Below are 19807 nucleotides of genomic sequence, written 5' to 3'. Positions count from 1 at the left end.
TGATCCTTGGAAAACCCCCTGTAGTTAGGGGTTTTCCTAATCTGTCATCGACTGGGGTTAGACACCCAGAAAGGTAGGCATAACAAAACAGACCCCACATGGTAAGAGAATTGCAACTGGAAACTGAACAGAGAGGCAGAACTCCCTCAAATCCCAAGGAAATAAGCAAATGTCACACCTCGCTGTTACGCTGCTCATCTGCGCAGCCCTCCTCTTCCCAGGAGGGGGGAGTCCCAGACCCCACCGCGCCGGCTACTCAGCTACTCAGCAACTCCAGTTCGGAGGATAAGCATCAAAACATGAAAAGTGCCGACCGGAGGGAGGGAGGGTGCCAGGGAGCCTTCGGGGCTCACCCAGATAATGGCGTTTCATTACATTCAATGCTGGTTTTCTGTGGGGAGCCCCTTCGGCTCCCTGGAGCTACATAAGCAAAGATACGGAAAAGAGAGACGAGGCGACCTCACTTTACCCGGGAGGCGGCTGCCACGTGTTCCTCAACTCGACGTCGACACAACTGGCTGCAACCTGTGACCCAAAGCCACACACGAACGGCCAGGAATGTTGACCAAAGAACAGGCGGCCAGGATCCTGATCGACCTCCAAAATCCCCGCGCCCAAATATCAGTCCAAGACATGTTGCTGAAGACGGCAGCCAAACCAGCAAACTTACGAACGTCATGGGCACGAGGATAGACCACAGGTTGGATAGACTGAATAACCCTGTGGGTCACTTGGGAGACCCGAGCAATGGAACAGGGAACGAGTGAAACTGGATCAACCCAAAGCGCGTCCCCGGCCACTGAGGCCAAGGTGCATGAGCAGGCCAGAAGTGAAACAAAGCACGTGAAAGCTTATAGAACAGGGCAGAAGTGAAATCCATCCTGAACGCAAGCTGGAGTGGCTCCGCTAGCCCCACACAATATGAGGCGATAGTATTCGGCATCAAATGACGGTCCTGAAAAATCCAAGAAAGAAAGGACAAGACAACCTGATGTGAAATAGAAGACAACCTACGATGAGAGAAAAAATGTTGGAAAGAGCACTAGGAAACTTCATACTGTCGCCGAGATGAAGCACGCAGGTGGAACACCATCAACGAAGCCACCTGATCACCATACAAATGGTGATAAACCCGCGTAAAAAAGACCAGACACGAAGAGCGGAGGAGAAGATCGAACCAGCAGTGTACCGGACCGGTCCGACCTGCTGGAAGAGGCGGAATTGAGGAAAACGCCCCAGGTTCACATACCGAACAAGCAACACCCGAAACCAAGGCTGGGCCGGTCACCAAGGGGCCACAAGGACTACTCTCCCGTGGTATGACTCCAACTGAGCCAGAACCTGAAGCAACAGCTAGACCAGGGGGGAAGAGATTCAGGTAACCCCACCTCGACCAGTCCTGCCAAGAGGCGTCCACTGTGAAAGCTCCGCAGTCGGGGAAGGGTAATGCCGAAACCATGCCAACGTGAAGAGATCGACTTCTGGGATCCCGTACGTCCAGCAGAGCCAACTGAAGGAGTCGGCGTCAATCGTACATTCCGTGGACAGGGAAATGTTTGTTGACCAACTTGTATAACTGCTGATTTCTGCCATGTCCCCCCCCCCTTCCCCCCCCCATTTCCCTTTTTTAACTCAATTTATGCTTTGATCTCAATTAGTATTGAGTTTCAGTTTAAAGTGTTTTTTCCCACACCTTGCCCAAAATGCTGTGCATATTAGTTACTTTAGGCATTGTATGTACTAGATCTTTCTAGAAATCCAACATTATGTTTGTAACTCATCTTTTATTCACCTAGTTGTTTTTGCAGGGGTTGAGCTCTGCTCTTTCGGCCCACCTCTCAACTGTCAATCAATCAACTGTAACTAACTACTAACTAATGTTTTTTAGCAGGTAGTTTGGGAGTTGGATACCTGGGAGTTTGTCTAACTCCCAGGTACCTATTTAATGCTAGGTAACAGGGGCATCAGGGTGAAAGAAACTTTGCCCATTTATTTCTGCCTGGTCCAGGAATCGAACCCAGGCCACAGAATTATGAGTCCTGCGCGCTGTCCGCTCAGCTACCAGACCTCTTTATTGTATATATGTATTTTTACCTGAATAAATATTTGATTTTATTTGATTTGATTTGACTTGAAGAACATCAGGTAAACCACACAAAGTTTAAGCTAACCAGGAGGCACCTGAGATCCCAACAAGAAGGCTGAGACCTTTCCAGCACCAGCTAGTGATGGAGACACAGCCACAAAAGGGTTATCTTGAGGTGCTTCCAGGGCTTAGCGTCCCCGCGGCCCGGTCGTCGACCAGGCCTCCTGGTTGCTGGACTGATCAACCAGGCTGTTAGACAAGGCTGCTCACAGCCTGACGTATGAGTCACAGCCTGGCTGATCAGGTATTGGGTCATTTGGGTCAACCAATTCAGAGAAGGAAATCACCATGGCATCCCTAACCGGATTCTACCAAGTTCGAACCTGAAGAAGCACAAACTAGGATGTCTACCAATTAATCAGAAAGCCAAAGAGGACCAACTCAGAGAGGACTAGAGCTCTGGCCAGCAGTAAAGTCAAATGACTGGGTGCTTAAACTTAAAGGTATATAAGAACAAAGAACCCCCTAAAGACAAAAATATCAAAGAGCCGTGTTAGTCTGGTGAAAATTCTGGGTCAGGTTGTCCTAAAAGTAAAGCAAAGTAAACAAATTGGAAAATAAGGCAGACAATGAGGGAGGTCTAAATGGGGACAGAGATCTATCTGGAACTTCTTGGAGAAAACCTCAGAACCCAGAAAACCAAATACCTCAACTCATCTTTAACCTTATTCATATTCCAATGCCACCTCTACCAGCCCAATGATTGCTTGCAGATTTGCAGCCTGAAACTGCTTAGAACCATGGATTGACAAAGAACACAGATGTCAAGTGAACCGAAACCATCTGAACTGGCCAAGGCAGATACATGATACAAATGTTTAAGATAATACAGTATTAAGATTAGATACTCACAAACTTTATTTGAAAACTGTGGTGAAATGTGAACCATAACACTTACTATATACAGTGACTACAAAGGCTTATACAGTTAAGTCCAGTCCATCTAAGCAGCTAAAACCCAATAGGCAGCCAAGCAGGGTGGCTTGGCCAGAACCAATAAACAATACAAACACAGGTGAATAGACCTCTAAATCCAACAGGCTGCTTGCAAGAGACAAAAGGAATGGCCAAAAGGGCTTGAACACACCAATGCACATCCTGAGAAACTTCAAATTGCTTTCAAGTATGGACTGTGATGAGAAAGCCATGACAATTAGCCAAAAGCACACAAAAAAGAATAAACCCAATATGGACATAGAACAAAAGCCACGCAAATCATCATACAGCCTGTCTTCAGATAAGTGAGAGAGGGGGTCTCAGAGGCATGATGTGTTGAGTTACGGCTCGGTGGAAATAGTTACCCTTGGGTAGCTAGTGAAGAGTTCCTCATAAATATAAAAAATATATAACAACATTAAGATCAATTCAAGTCTTTAATATACTTTGCCATCAGTAGTGTGGTGTGAAAAACTAAATCTAAAACTCTCACCTGCATATTAACATTTGTCAGTCTTGGAGGCTGGTCAAGCTGCAAGGCTCGCAGAAGCTGTGATATTAATAGCATCAGAGAGAGTAAAATCGAAACCAGTATAGTTCGCTTTCCAGGCTGGAGCCTACGAGGCTTTATACTAGTGGGAAGGATAGCGTATGTGTCACCCGAGCTGTGATACATGATGGAGGAGATGGAATTGTCCTGAAAAAAATTGATACAGCAATCATAAATTAGTGTATACAGTACTGGTAGCAGGTTTTCTTTTATGCATGTCTCATTGAATATGACAGCATATTCCATATTTACTATTTTCTGATTTAGGGCTGCTATCTGTCTTACTAATGCTCTTGCATCAGGGTTCAGCTGGAAGAGGAGTTCACCAAAAGTCATGTTGTTTTTTGGTGAAGAAAAGAATTGAATAACTGAAGAATATATTACACTAATTATAAAATCGCACAACGTTTCGAACCTCCATGGTTCATTCTCAAGTGAAAAGAAATTATAGAACTCGTTAATTTATACCAGTACGGGGTCAGGTGATAAAACAAGTACAATAAAGGAAAAGGTAAGGGGATACATAGGGAATAAATGGGGGATGAAGCACATACAAAGATTAATCAGGTGTATTAGGCCTGTTATGTTGAGCAGTGTCTTCTGTGTTGGCATCGTTATATTCCAGTCTTGTCCATACTCTCATGGTGGGTAGAGTAAATAGTTCCGTGATTTGGGTGTTCATGGCAGGTTGTTCTATTCTTAAGTGAATTGCTTCAAGAATTTGTAATCTTCTTACATCTTGGGTTTTGTCTATTATACAGGTATTTTTGCTCAACATTTCTCTTGTTTGGGTGATATCATGGGCTTGTCTCATGTGATTCCTGGGGGCACCGGATTGAAGATGACAGATCAAACGCCTCGTCAGCTTGGTCGACGTAATACCTATGTACAGTACTTAGATTGAAGGTTACATCCTTTGTGGGGGCAAGTGTACATGTATACAACGCTTGACTGCTGTAGAGGGTTCTCCATCGGCTTCGGGCTGTTTTTGATAAGGTCGGAAGTCTTCTTGGTTTTGTAGAATATGATTTCTTGAGGTTATCTTGAGATGATTTCGGGGCTTTAGTGTCCTTGCGGCCCAGTCCTCGACCAGGCCTCTAACCCCCAGGAAGCAGCCCGTGACAGCTGACTAACACCCAAGTACCTATTTTACTGCTAGGTAACAGGGGCATAGGGTGAAAGAAACTCTACCCATTGTTTCTCGCCGGCGCCCGGGATCGAACCCGGGACCACAGGATGACAAGTCCAGCGTGCTGTCCGCTCGGCCGACCAGCTCCCTATTCATCAGGTGTATGTTTTGGTTAGGAGTAATGCTTTTTACTCCTTTACAGATTATTTCTTTCATTATTCTTTCCTCTTTTTTATGTTCACTGTGCATGGTTGATTTGTAATATAACTTTATTGGAGGTATTGTGGTTTCTGTTCTAGGTTCAGGATTATACCATCGGTCCAGGTGTCTTCTTATAGCAGCATTTATTTCCGTGTTGCTATATCCGTTGTTCACCAATACCTGTGTTATTCTTTCAAACTCTCTACTCACGTTCGGAGCAGTGGGTAAGTGCTTGACGAATATAAGCATTGAGAACACTGGCTTCGTATCCTTGGGGGCACTGACTTTTACTGTTCAGGCATAATCCTATGTTGGTAGGCTTAGTATATACGTTGGTGCTTAAAGAGGTTCCTGTTTTTGTTATTAGTACTGTACATCCAAGAATGGCAGACTGTTATTTTCACTACTTTCATGTGTAAATCGGAGTACTGACTCTCTCTCTCTCTCTAGATGGCTTTTTAGATCAATTAGTTCGTCTGAGTCTTTTACTATGATGAATATGTCATCTACATAACGGCAATATACAGTTGGTTTTTGTCTGCTACTGAAGACTCTGTCTTCGATGATTCCCATATAAAAATTAGCAAATAACACTCCTAAGGGGGAACCCATTGCTACTCCATCTATTTGTAGATACATGTCTCCTTGTGGACTGATGAAAGGGGCTTCCTTTGTACATGCCTCGAGAAGACTCTTCAAGTGTGGCTCGGGTATGTCTAATTTGGGGGTGCTTTCGTCTCTGTATACGTACTCTGTCCAGTATCATTTCTATGGTTGTGTTGACTGGAACGTTGGTAAATAGGGATTTGACGTCCAGGGAAGCAATGATTCCATCAGGCTGGGTAGTTTTGATTAATTATAGGAAATCTGCTGAACCCTGATGCAAGAGCATTAGTAAGAGGGATAGAAGCCCTAAACCAGAAAATAGTATATATGGAATATGCTGTCATATTCAATGAGACAATCATAAATTGAATATTCTACGTCTGACAATCTGTGTATTACCATTTATTGGGTAAAGTCTCTAGCTATGGCCACTGTATGCATTTTGCTAGTAGAGAAATAATTCAGTAGCTACTAGATACTAATGCTATAAAAGTTAAGTTTGGGGTATAATGCATATTTATTTACTTAGGTTTAAATTAAATACTTCCTAACTAAATAATGTATACATTAATTCATAAAATATTGAAATACAATATACTCTGCACAATCCCTCATTCTAAATTCAAGCCATTTTATGCTACATATGAATAATAAAGTTGCATTAAAAATGCTTCAACAAAATAAAGTGTAATAAGAAAAACAATGGATTGCACATGGTAGAGTAGCATTTTGCATCAGGTCCCATTTTTATTTAAAAAAACCAGCGTTGAATGTAATGAAACGCCATTTTCTGGGTGAGTCCCGGAGGCTCCCCGGAGCTATCCCAGGCTGATATGCTAATGTCAGACTTTGGCATCAGTCATGTGTATGGAGTTCTTAGGCCTACCGGGGACCACGGCCAGAACCGGGCCCCCTCAGAGAGGCAAGGGGAGCAATGGCCTATAGAAGCCCCCGTGTAGTTGGAAGCATTCTATGTCTGCCATCGACCGGAACAGGCACCCAGAAAGGTAAGCGCCCCAAAACAAACCCCTATTCTGGTTAAAATTGCTACCTAATACCGAACTAGTGGATAGAACTCCCCAACCGAAAACAAGCAAATTAGTGTGACGTCACACACTGCCGCGCCGCTGTCTGCGCAGCTCCCCCCTCCCCGGGAGGGGGAAGGGGGAGCCCCAGACCCCCCGCGCCGGCTACCCACACCTCAGTTCTTGAGGCTGGATGTCAAAAACGCGAAAAACCGCCGACCGGAGGGAGGGAGGGATGCCGGGGAGCCTCCGGGACTCACCCAGAAAATGGCGTTTCATTACATTCAACGCTGGTTTTCTGGGGGGAGCCCCGTCGGCTCCCCGGAGCTAACTACCCACAGACAGAAAAAGAGGGACTTACCCGGGAGGCGGTCGTCGCTCACCCCTCAACTCGAAGCCGAGACAACTGGCTGCAACCGCCGACCCAAAGCAACACAGGCCCGACGAGGGCCAGGGACATTCACAAGGTAACGAGCAGCCAGGACCCTGTTCGACCGCCAAAATCCCCGCGCCCGAATATCAGACCAAGACATATTCCCAAAGACGGCAGCAAGAGCCGCGAACTTACGAACGCCATGGGCACGGGGATAGACCGCAGGCTGGCTAGACCTAATAACCCTGCGGACGACCTGAGAGACCCGAACCCGCGAACAGGGAAGAAGGGAAACCGGATCAACCCACAGCGCGTCCCCGGACACAGAAGCTGTGGCGCGCAAATAACGGCGAAGCGCCGCAACTGGACACAAAACATGATGCACCCCCGGCCTGACCAACCAAGCATCAACCACCCATGGACCCCTCTGGAACGCAGCAGTCTCATTCTTCGCCAGAAAAGAAGGAGACGGCTGCAAACGAACAAAACTATCACCACGACCAAAAGAGCAGAAACCCCTGCGCCGGAGGAGAGCATGAAGCTCCCCTACCCGACCCCCAGAGGCCAAATCCAACAAGAAAAGTGCCTTGGAAAAACAATCCTGGACCGAAGGGGCCACAACGAAACGAGGAGATGAAAGGAAAGCGAGCACTCTGTCCAAAGACCAGGACGGCTCAGGCGACGCATGAGCAGGCCGGAGGTGAAACAATGCACGAGACAGCTTGTGAAACGGCGCAGACGTAACATCGATACCGAAAGCAAGCTGAAGCGGCTCCGCCAGCGCCGCACGATACGAAGCGACAGTGTTAGGCATAAGATGACGGTCCTGAAACAACCACGAGAGGAAGGACAAGACCACCCGAACAGACAAGGAGCTAACACGACGAAGACGCAAAAAGAAAACGGAAGGACCGCCAGGAAACTTCATACTGCCGCCGAGAAGAAGCCCTCAGGTGGGACACCAACAAGGAGGCCACCTGATCACCATAGAGATGATGATAGACTCGAGTCAAAAAAACCATACGCGAAGACTCGAGGAGAAGATCGAACCAGCTACGTGACGTACCGGCCCGATCTGCTGAAAGAGGCGGAGCCGCGGGAAAACCCTCGGGTTCGGACACCGAGCAACCAGCACCTGAAACCAAGGCTGGGCCGGCCACCAAGGGGCCAGAAGGACAACTCTTCCCCGGTAAGTCTCTAAGCGAGTCAGGACCTGGAGCAACAGCCGAACCGGGGGAAAGAGGTACAGGAACCCCCACCTCGACCAGTCGAGCCGAAAGGCATCGACCCCGACGGCCTCGCAATCGGGGAAGGGCGCCGCATAAACGGGAAGACGCCGCGACCACGCCGACGCGAAGAGGCCCACCTCGGGGCGCCCGAACGTCTGGCAAAGCCAACGGAAGGACTCGTCGTCGACCGTCCACTCCGTGGAGAGGGGAACGAAGCGAGACAGGGCGTCGGCCAAGACGTTGGACACGCCCCGTACGTGAACCGCCAGGAGAGCCAAACCCCGAGAACTCAGCAGACGAGTCACCCGAAGCGACCAACCCCAAAGCGACAAGGACCGCATCGAACCCCCGCGGTTCAGGCAATGAACCACCGGAGAGCAGTCCGAATGGAGCCGAATCGTCGATCCGTGGGCCACCCGAATCCTCCCCAGAGCAAACCACACTGCCGCGAACTCCCGCACCGTACTGTGAGCTCGACGGAAGGACGGATCCCAACGCCCCTGGCCGGCCTGGTGAGCACTGGTCACAAAACCCCAGCCGAGAGACGACGCATCCGTGTACACATCGAGCGAGGGCTCGGGTAGGCGCCAAGGCACTGAACCCCGAAAAACCCGAAGAGGAAGCCGGTGACGCAGCAACCGACGCAAGTCCCCCGGGGGTCGAACTCTGCGATCGCGAGAGAGGCGGAAGGGGGAACCCCGAAGGAACCAGAACAGCCGTCGAAGCCAAACCCGACCCGGCGGGTAGACCACCATCGCGAAGTTCAGGCTCCCGCACAGCCCCTCGAGCAACCGCCGGGTGACCCGAGGGCCCTCCAGAAACAGACGAAGGCGGGACCGCAGCCGCAGGAGAGACTCCGGAGGGAGAGACAAGGAGGCGGTCCGAGAGTCCCACACGAGACCCAGCCAAGTCCGAACCTGAGAGGGAACCAGATGGGACTTCCTCCAGTTCACCAAGAACCCGAACCCGGCGAGCTGGGAAAGAACCAAATCCCTGGCTAGCAAGCAAGCTGACTGGCTGGGAGCCCAAACCAGCCAGTCGTCGAGGTAGGCCAACACCCGAACACCTAGGAGACGCAAACGAGCCACCACAACCCGTGTAAGGCGTGTGAACACGCGAGGTGCCAGGTTCAACCCGAACGGGAGACAACGAAAGCGGTAACTCAGACGCCCCACTACAAAACCGAGCCAGTCCCTGAACCGCGGATGAATCGGGACATGCCAATAAGCGTCCCGGAGGTCCAGGGACACCATCCAAGCACCCGGCTCCAAGAGGAGCCGAACCTGAGACAGCGTAGTCATCCGAAAGGAGGGGCAATGAACCCAGGGGTTCAGACGGGACAAGTCCAGAATGAACCGCAGGTCCGCGCAGTCCCGTTTCGGAACCGGAAACAGACGGGAAACCCATCTGAGGGACGACGTCGTTTCGACGACGCCCAAGCGTACCCACTCCAAGACGACTCGACAGAGCGCAGGGGAAGAAGCCTGCCCCGCCAGCCCCGACCCCCCAAAGGGGGGAGGGGCCACCCAACGCCACCGCAGGCCGCGAGACACGACCCGAAAGGCCCACGAATCGTGGGACCAGGCGCGGGCGAACAGCGCAAGCCGCCCCCCCATCGCCCCGTCAAAGGGGCAAACCGCGAAAGGGCCGGCGACCCTTACGAGACCCAGAACCCCGCACAGCGCGAACACCGCGCCGACCAGACGAGGGAGGGTCCGCAGGAGGAGCCAACCCCAAACCTGACACCAGAGGCCTACCACGACGAGAGGAACCCCGAGCCCTGGCACGACCTTTCCGGGAAGACCCACCCCGGGACCCCCGGAAAACCAACAAGTCCGACATCGGACGACAAGCCGCCGACGCAGCCTGAATAAACTGCGCCACGGCCGACTCCCCAAACAGGAGAGGACAAAAAGGTGAAGAACGCCTAAGAGCCAGAGCCCAAGCAGATTCCACGGAGGAACCCAGCACCGCCTGCCGACACGCGAGACGGGAAGCATAGAACAGGGAAACCGCATCCCGCAAAATCGGCGTGAACAGCTTCAACAAGGCAGCCGACGAACGCGCAGCCGAGGACAAGGTGCCGGACCCCGGGACGGACTCAAGCGTCCCCACATCCTCCACGAGCCAATCCGAAGACAGCTCCAGGAGGGAAAAGAACCGCAAGGCCGAACACAAAAGGCCCCGAGCGCGCAAGTCCTCCGCCACGAGCACCGCCGAAAGGGAGGGAACCTGCACATGGAGCTGAATAACGCCCACATCGCGGGGAAGGGCAGGGGCAAACAAGCACTCATTCAGGTACTCAAGTTCACCCCCCAGGAAAACCTGAAGCACCGTGGAAGCTTCCCGCCACTCCAGCGTGCGGGAACGACAGAAGGAATGCCAGGAATCCAGACCAAACAAGGGGCAGTCTGCTAGCCAGGACGACTCCGGAACCTCGTAACGGAGCCAGAAAGGGAACGAAGTCCCAAACCTGAACGTGGACGGATCCATTTCCGAGGCATAATCCGGGTCACGCAGGAGGTAAGCTGCAAAGGCCGCTCGCACCACACCAGGTTGGATGCAATAAGCCGAAAACCTCCGGAAGGACGGAACCGACGTACCCGGGGGAACACGGAACCGTACCCGGGGAGGGGCCGACACCAATCCAACTCGTACACAGAGGGGGGGAAAGAAAACCCCACTCCTTGTAACAATAAGCCCCGCTCAGTGGGAAGAAAAACCCAGGCGGGGTCCAGCGGGGCCCAAGGCCCCCAAGTCAGCCCCTCCCCAGCCTCGAGGTCCGTCACCACAGGACCCGAGGCCGAGTCCTCTCCCCAAGCCCCGACCCCACAAGACAAGGACGGAGCAGCCGGAAAAGCTGGAGGAAGGGGGGCCCACTGGTCAGACCCTGAAGCTTCGGCCGGGAGACAAGACTCGAATGCCTCTGCCGCCCCCCCGGAAGGGGCAACCCCCGAAGCTGCCCGAGTCTCGAGATCAAGTAACCCCTGCTCCGACCCCGAAACCCTCAGACGCTTCGGGGCCGGAAGCAGGGGCGGGGGACCAGAACGAACAGAAGGGGAAGGACGAGGAGGTGCGGACTGAACCAGGATCGAAGCGACCCCCACCCCCAAGTCCGGGTCTCGAAAAGCAAAGCGGGGCAGCCCCGGGGCATCCGGGGAAGCAACCAACCGAGCGCGTTGCAACAGACGAAACCTAGACTGCAACGCACGTGCCGCCTGTACCCGAATAGAATCATCAGAGGATTGGGTAAATTGAGTCACAAGCAAGCAGCAACACTCACAGGACTCAGGGTCGAAAGTATCACCGACCCAACAGGCAGCGTGGCAGAGGCAAAAACAATGAGGGTCACCCTGAGACAAGGGGACCGAGCAACCCTCAAACTCGCACACACAAAGCACAGTGCAGTAGCGACACCGGAGCCAGAGCACACGACCATCGCCTATAGCATCAGCCTCAAGAACTGAGGTGTGGGTAGCCGGCGCGGGGGGTCTGGGGCTCCCCCTTCCCCCTCCCGGGGAGGGGGGAGCTGTGCAGACAGCGGCGCGGCAGTGTGTGACGTCACACTAATTTGCTTGTTTTCGGTTGGGGAGTTCTATCCACTAGTTCGGTATTAGGTAGCAATTTTAACCAGAATAGGGGTTTGTTTTGGGGCGCTTACCTTTCTGGGTGCCTGTTCCGGTCGATGGCAGACATAGAATGCTTCCAACTACACGGGGGCTTCTATAGGCCATTGCTCCCCTTGCCTCTCTGAGGGGGCCCGGTTCTGGCCGTGGTCCCCGGTAGGCCTAAGAACTCCATACACATGACTGATGCCAAAGTCTGACATTAGCATATCAGCCTGGGATAGCTCCGGGGAGCCGACGGGGCTCCCCCAGAAAAAATAACATCAGGACAATTATTTTGTTACCCCATTTGACTATATTTCACATTTCACTAACATTATCATCAATAAATTATGTAATTGCAGTATGCTTAACTTAGGTAATTTGACTAACATTTGAGTGCTTTTTGGTGAGTGAGTCATAAGCTATTTTGCCTCCATCTTCATAAAAACCTGTCCAAAGCTTGAGTGTTACCCAAGGAGTTTGAAGTGATTGCAGCAGTGGGTGACGAATTTTGTATATGTATAAGATTATCATCAAAAAGGGCTGAGGAAATTATTATTATAGAGTAAAATAAGAACCTATTGTATATAATTTCTACCTAACCTATGTATTGTGAACACTGTACTGGGTACTGCCTGATGTTTGAGCTCTTTCCAATGGTACATAATATACCAAAATTAATTTCATTCACCTGGGTTATAGGAGTCTCAAACCAAATTAACCACTGCAAGTACAGTACTGCAATAATTACAAGCTCTCATAAGTAATGTCTCCAGAGCAATTAATTATGATTTACAATAGTAGGTTAAAAATGTGTAAAACATTGTACAGTGCAGTGGTCTACTTCCTCAGCTCACAACTGAGGATCCAAGGTGGAACTGAGATGGTCAAGTACATTCGTTTTCACTTAATGCCTCTGCTCACCTAGGAGTAAAATAGATACCCAGGAGTCAGGCAACTGTTGTGGGTTGCATATTGGAGATGGTCATCAGTAGCTGGCCTAGGGCCAGGGAACATGATAAGCTAAACAGGCTTCCTGTTCCAGACTATGGAAAACTATAAGGTGAACCAAACTGTATATAATTTCTGCAATAAGAATTTATAGCCAAAACAACCTGAAATTACCGTATTCATGTAGGTAATTAATGATGCAAATATTTTTGTCCTAGTCTATCAGCTTCACCCATATAAGTTATTATAACATTGGAAAAAAAAATTGTCATTTTGGATAAAGGTCTACAACAGTTTAAGTTCTGTATATAGGCTCTACCTACACAATTCATTTTTTAACTTTGATTTATGTGCCTCTCCTTTTTATGTATTAAGCCGATTGTGGATTTCAAGCTTACATGCAAAACAGTTTTGTCTCTCTTAAGAACTTAAATGTGCATTTCAGAATTCTAGGTGATATTTCTGGCCATTACTCTGCAGTCAAGAGCAGACAAATAGAAAGGGTGCATACTTACCACAATACCAAATTCTGTGACACATGCCAAATAACACCCATGAAACATGAAAAAAAATAGAGCACTTACCTACTGCAAAATGTTATTTAGCATTTAAATTTTTCTGCCGAGTTGAGGGCAAGTTTAGACAAGGCATCAACAGTTCTATTCATTCCACTGCATGTACTACAAAGAATAGAATCTTGGCAAGAAGATCCCCTTAATCGGTTGCTGTCAACGTAAGTAGACATATGCAACTTGTCGAACTGGATTCCTGGTAAGAAAACAAAATGGGAGGCTATCCCGAAAAGAAACATAACCAGATGGCAGGGCAGGCGCCAGCAACCTACACCACACACAGGGTAACAACCCCGGCAGAGCAAAAGCCAGACGCCCTCCACGTCCAGAGGGAACAAAGGAACCTCCAAGGCCTGACAGGCCCGAGGGAACAAAGGAACCTCCAAGGCCTGACAGGCCCGAGGGAACAAAGGAATCTCCAAGGCCTGACAGGCCCGAGGCACCTCTCGGCCAAGTCGGCTCCGGACCTCACCTCAATGCCTGAGGTGCAAGTCGGAAAACGCAAGAAAATCCATCAAAGCTCCTGTGACCCCATAGCGATATATGCGCCGGGCGCTTCAACCATCCGGCCTGTCGAATGACTGTGCCTTACAGCAAAACGTAACCCAATGGGCAGAAAAAGCACAACGTTCTCTGGCGACCCCTAGGCGGAGAAGTCGGACGTCCGCACAGCTTCAAGGTTGAATCAGAAAGCTCCCTTTGGTCTCCTCTCCTCTAGCAGTAATTGAGCGCTGCCTCTTTTTCTGCAGCAATTGAGCCTTGTTGTTGTTGATGGGTTCGGGGCAGCTACAGCACTGGGTCTAGGGAAGGCCTTGGCAGTTGAGGAGAATGGGAAGCGTGAGGCGGGAATTTTGTATGGCATTCAGGTCGCAGGGAAGCCGTGTCTCTGCGGCGAGGAATCGTGGCCAGTATTCACCTAGTTGTGTTTGTGAGGGTTGAACTTTGCTCTTTCGGCCCGCCTCTCAACTGTCAATCAACTGTTTACTAACTATTTTTTTTTCCACACCACACACACCCAGGAAGCAGCCCGTGACAGCTGACTAAATCCCAGGTACCTATTTACTGCTAGGTAACAGGGGCATTCAGGGTGAAAGAAACTTTGCCCATTTGTTTCTGCCTCGTGCGGGAATCTAACCTGCACCACAGAATTATGAGTCCTGTGCGCTATCCACCAGGCTACCAGGCCCCTGTGCCGTGCAGTGTGATTTGTGAAATGTCCCACCATACACCACTCACTTGGCAGGGAACTGGTTGATTAATGATTTCTCGATTGACTGATGAAGATTAAGCCACCCAAGAGGTGGCACGGACATGAATAGCCCGTAAAAGGATTACTCGTTGTTTATTGTTGTTTTAGATTCAGCTACTCATAACAAAAAGTTCCAAGTAGCACGTGCTATGGTGAGCCCGTAATGATTACTCGATTGATTGATAAATATTAAGCCACCCAAAAGGGCATGAATAGCCCGTAAAATGATAAGCATAAAACATCCACTAGACAGTGTGTGACATTGTAATTGTCAGAATTAGGCTGGGATATCGATATCTATGGTAGGTGGCTGCAGGTAATGAATCCCCCCAATGGGGAACATTCCAATTGTTGTATTTTCTCCCCTGATTCCATGTATGACTAGCCATCCTGTGAGATGGGAATATTAGATGAACTTATAACTAGTCTTTGAACAAGTCTATGTGAACAACAAGAGCTTGGACATACTCTCCAACACTATATCTGTGATTGCCCTGTTATAGGTGACTTCAAACCAAATGGTATGAGGTACTTTGAGCTCTGTAATTACTTCATAAACTCAGGAATGTTGGAAGATATTTTTGTGCTGTACCCAGATTTTGCTAGCGGGGGCTAATTGATCAGCCTTACATTTCATGTTCTCTACTGATTTTTAGTCAGAGTTGATTTGTTTTTGTATTGAGGCTGGTATTTTCTCCCCTGATTCCATGTATGACTAACCATCCTGCGAGATGGGAATATTAGATGAACCTATAACTAGTCTTTGATTTACACTAATCTTTCATGTAGCTTGTTAATAAAAAAAACTTTAAATTAACTAATATTTTTATTAATATTTTGTTTTAATATTTCTTATATAAATAAATACAAGAATTAAAAGCTTGAACAATAACTCTTAGTTGGTATTTAAAGATAAATATGCGTGTCTTCAACCAATGAAGCCAAAGTCAACTCTGAACACTCGGAGATTTGTTTACAAATGCAAAGCACATGACAATGAAAATATTCTGTTAATTACGTTGCATTTTATTCGTAAAATCCTTCGGTGTCTGAACCCTAAATACACATGGATATGACAAGGCACCATATATTAAATATTTGTTTATTACAATAATTAACATTAGTATATTATTTATGAAAGACAGTGCAGATATCAATATTTTGGCAGTTGTTAATTTCCGTTGAGTATCGCTCAGGCGCGAGGTGCCATCTGTCGGCAAAAGGTGAAGGCTCCAGCGGGCGTCGTCTGCACGTCAGCTGTGAGGATGGTGGAACACCTCTGACATGACGCTCGGGGGATGTCTGTGTGAATGGTTAATGAGGTAAGACCCGACCTTCAATGTGGTAAATTTTAACGCGGTCAAGATATATTACGGATGGGAGTGCAAGTCGGAGGACTGAGCTACGTTAGGTCGTTATGAATAGGTGGATTTCAGAAGAAAGATATATATATTTTTTTTTGTCATTGATGAGTTATGTGTTCAGAGCGTCATTGTTGCCTCACGTATGGAAATGGCAAGCTTAATGGCTAAATAACGAGCTGTTTCATATATTTTTAGAATGATAATGATAAAAATCTACAACTGGAGAGATATTTAAGTGTACATATTGTACTTGTGGTATCCCATACAGGTCGCAGTCTTGTAGTAGTAGATGCAGTTCATAAACCCTTTGTTAGCCACTACTGTAGTTTACTCACTCGTGTCTTACTTCACCTTCCTACCTCCTCTAACATATTTTGTCGTGGTGTGTTTTATATTTACATGCATGAAATGGCTTGAGCTGTCAGTTCAATAGCTTTTTCAGTGTAGTTTTGGTTTTAGTGTTACAAATATGTCAACTAGTGGGGCTAGGTATCCTAAATCTCCTTGGTTCATTTTCTGACTTAATTTTTAACTTACTCTTACCTAGTCATTTACCGAAATTATTTAATTGAGTTATTAGTAGTTCTTCAGGTCTTTTTAATTATACAGTCATTACTGAACTATCTATAGTTATTAATCATTAGCTTAAATTTGCCTATGTTTATTATTCAACTTTTCTTTGATTTCATTTATTACCTAGGTTGCCTAGCCTCGCCATGCTCCCTTACTCCATTGTACCCCTGGCTTTGCCTGCATCTCAAATTGCAAATTGTTACTTACAGTGTACCTGAGAGTACTCGTAAACAATCTACCTCATTTTTTCGTTTTTTTTTCATTTTTGCTCAATTTGTTTTTTTTGTATTTTTTGTTTCTATATCTTGTGTTTTGTATAGTCCATGTTTACATGTTTTTTCTTTAATCTCATTAACTGCCTAGGTTGCCTAGCCTAGCCATACTCCCTTACTCCATTGTACCCCTGTAAGCCCCTTTTGTGTTTTTGTACAGTATTGTGTATATATTTTTCCCTATTTTATAGCTTATTTCTACTTATTTCTGATTCTACAATCAGCTTTTTTTATGCAGTCAAGTATAGACCCAGAACTTAACCTCTTATCCACTATCTATGACAATAATCACTTTAATGATCTAAATTGCAGATATTTTGCAGCACATGATGTAAACAATGTATTAACTCATAATCACAATATCTCTGTAATCAATTTGAACATTAGATCCCTAGGTAAACACTTCGATGATGTTAGTGCCTTGATTGAAACTATTGGCAACAAATTCTCTTTTATTATACTTACTGAAACATGGTTGAAAGAGGATACTACTCAACTCTTTAACATGCCTAACTACTCAGCAATTCACAACTGTCGTCAACTTCAGAGAGGTGGTGGCACTGCTCTTTACTACCACCAAGAACTAACATGCTTAAAAGAAATTAGAACTAGAGACTGCTATGGGGAGTATATCTTCGCCAGCTTCAGAGTCAAGGGTGCCGAGTCTGTCCTGTCTGTGGGTGCAGTCTATAGAATTCCCAACACTGATGTGTCTGTATTCAACTCAAACCTTAGAAATCTAATACTTGATAACAGACTGAACAAAAACCACCTAATTATCGCAGGGGACTTTAATATTGACCTCTGCGAGCCAGAACACCCTACTGCTGTTAGCTTCCTCAACTGTATGAATTCCTGCTTCCTCATACCCTTAATCACTAGACCTACTAGAATCACTGATAGCACTGCCACGACTCTAGATCACATCTGGACCAACATAACCTCTCCGCTTACTTCAGGTATAATCACCGACAGCACTACAGACCACTACCCCACATTTCTCTTAACTAACATTAGCAAACCACCTCTTGAAACAAGGGAGTTAAGCTTTAGGCTGCACAATGAAACTGCTATAAACAATTTTATAACTGCTGCTGATAATGTCAACTGGGAGTCCGAGTTAGGTAACATAGGGGACATCAACCTAGCAGTGCAATCTTTTCTACAAACAACTCTTAGCCTTTATAACACCCACTGTCCTAGGCTTACAAAACAAGTCACAAGCAAAAGGCTTAACAATCCTTGGCTTACAAAGGGAATACTGAAATCCATTAACAAAAAACACGACCTTGAGAAGAAGTATAGGTTAGGAATTGTCTCCAAAGAATTCTCAAAGAATTACTCATTATTGCTATCTAAGATAATTAGACGAGCCAAAACTAAATACTACGAAGATAAATTTACTCAAATAAAGAGCAACATTAAACAAACTTGGAGCACAATTTCACAAATATTGGGATCAAAGAAATCTTTAAATAACAAACCGACTCTCCTGTCTAATAACGATGGTCAGCTTTCAGCCTCTGATTCTGCTATTGAGTTCAATAGGTTCTTCTCTTCCATTGGTTCATCCCTTGCAAATGATATTCCATCTTCCAGTACTGACATTAAGGACTATCTTACAGGTAACTATCCACAGTCTCTGTACCTAAAGCCTATTAACTCCACTGACGTCAATGAGATAATCCTTTCCCTTAAAACCAAGTCTGGTGCCCTTGAGGAGATACCAACTTTAATTTATAAAAAAGCCTCCAGATCTTTAGCCCCTGCTATTGCTTTGCTCTTCAACAAGTCACTTGAACTCCAAACCTTTCCAGATATTCTAAAAAAAGCGAGAGTAACGCCTGTCCACAAATGTGGTGACCCCACAGATGTTAACAACTACAGACCTATATCAATCCTGCCAAACTTGTCAAAAATTTTTGAAAAACTTATATATAAGCAGCTTTACTCATATCTAGCCAAACTCAATATACTTAGCCCTTGCCAATATGGCTTCAGACCCAAAAAAAGCACTAACGATGCACTTATTAGTATGCTTAACTCGATTCATACAGCTCTTGATAAAAAGGAGTTCCCTGTTGGGTTATTTGTGGACCTGCGTAAAGCTTTTGATACTGTCAACCACCATAACCTTCTTCTTAAATTACATCATTATGGAGTCAGAGGACACTCCCTACAATACCTCGAGTCCTACCTTACTGACAGGCTCCAATATGTTTCTGTGAATAATACAATTTCTCCCACCCTACCCATCAACATTGGTGTTCCTCAGGGCAGCATACTTGGCCCTCTCCTCTTTCTCATCTACATTAATGACCTTCCAAATGCCTCCCAACACCTCAAACCAATTCTATTTGCTGACGACACAACCTTCATTTACTCCAGTCCTGACCCTCTTGCTCTAAATGCCACAGTAAATACTGAGCTAAATAAAGTCCATCTTTGGCTAACTTCCAACAAACTCACCCTTAACATTGACAAAACTTTCTATATTCTGTTTGGCAATAAATCCTCTAGTCATATAAATCTCAAAATAAACAATACCCAAATTTGTAACAAATTAGATGGCAAATTCCTTGGCATTCTCATTGACCACAAGCTGAATTTCCAGGGACACATTCTAAATATATCAAAAAAAGTTTCAAAAACTGTGGGCATTCTTTCTAAGATCAGATATTATGTACCACGCCCTGCCCTGGTGACTCTCTATTACTCCCTTATATATCCTTATCTCAACTATGGTATTTGTGCTTGGGGTTCTACTACCCAAAATCACTTACGTCCTCTAATTACCCAACACAAAGCTGCTATTAGAACAATATCCAACTCTGGCCCCAGACATCACTCGGTACCCCTACTCAAATCTCTGAATATGTTAGATATTAAGTCACTGCACATTCTCTCATGTGTATTATACATATATAAAACGCTAAACTATAATGCCAATCCTGATCTTAAAAGCTTCATAGAAGGTTGTAACAGAACCCATGAGCACCACACCAGAAATAAATACAGTTTTG

The 19807-nt window shown here is 46.8% G+C and overlaps 2 protein-coding genes across 5 annotated transcripts in view; one reads left to right on the top strand and one right to left on the bottom strand.

Annotated features, from left to right (window-relative positions):
* The window catches only part of LOC123765286 (uncharacterized), a 38952-nt gene extending 24758 nt beyond the window's left edge, over positions 1-14194 (bottom strand). Inside the window, exons 1-3 of one of the 2 annotated variants that reach the window (XM_069335481.1) lie at positions 13707-14194; positions 13339-13670; positions 3576-3779 (exon numbers count right to left, since the gene is read on the bottom strand). In XM_069335481.1, coding sequence (XP_069191582.1) covers positions 3576-3758 — 183 coding nt within the window. In that variant the 5' untranslated portion in view covers positions 3759-3779; positions 13339-13670; positions 13707-14194. The remainder of the gene's footprint in view (positions 1-3575; positions 3780-13338; positions 13671-13706) is intronic. The other variant, XM_069335482.1, reaches the window with a different exon arrangement.
* A 1580-nt stretch (positions 14195-15774) lies between these two features.
* LOC123765285 (PDZ domain containing 8) overlaps positions 15775-19807 on the top strand; it is a 187655-nt gene continuing 183622 nt past the window's right edge. For all 3 annotated transcript variants that reach the window (XM_045753829.2, XM_045753828.2, XM_045753830.2), the window contains exon 1: positions 15775-15897. The gene's annotated coding sequence lies outside the window, so the exon portion shown is untranslated. The remainder of the gene's footprint in view (positions 15898-19807) is intronic.

Source organism: Procambarus clarkii, chromosome 33 (assembly GCF_040958095.1).
Source record: "Procambarus clarkii isolate CNS0578487 chromosome 33, FALCON_Pclarkii_2.0, whole genome shotgun sequence".
NCBI lineage: Eukaryota > Metazoa > Arthropoda > Malacostraca > Decapoda > Cambaridae > Procambarus > Procambarus clarkii.
The sequence above is the reverse complement of the archived record's forward strand: the minus strand, read 5'-3'. Positions and strand labels throughout refer to the sequence as shown.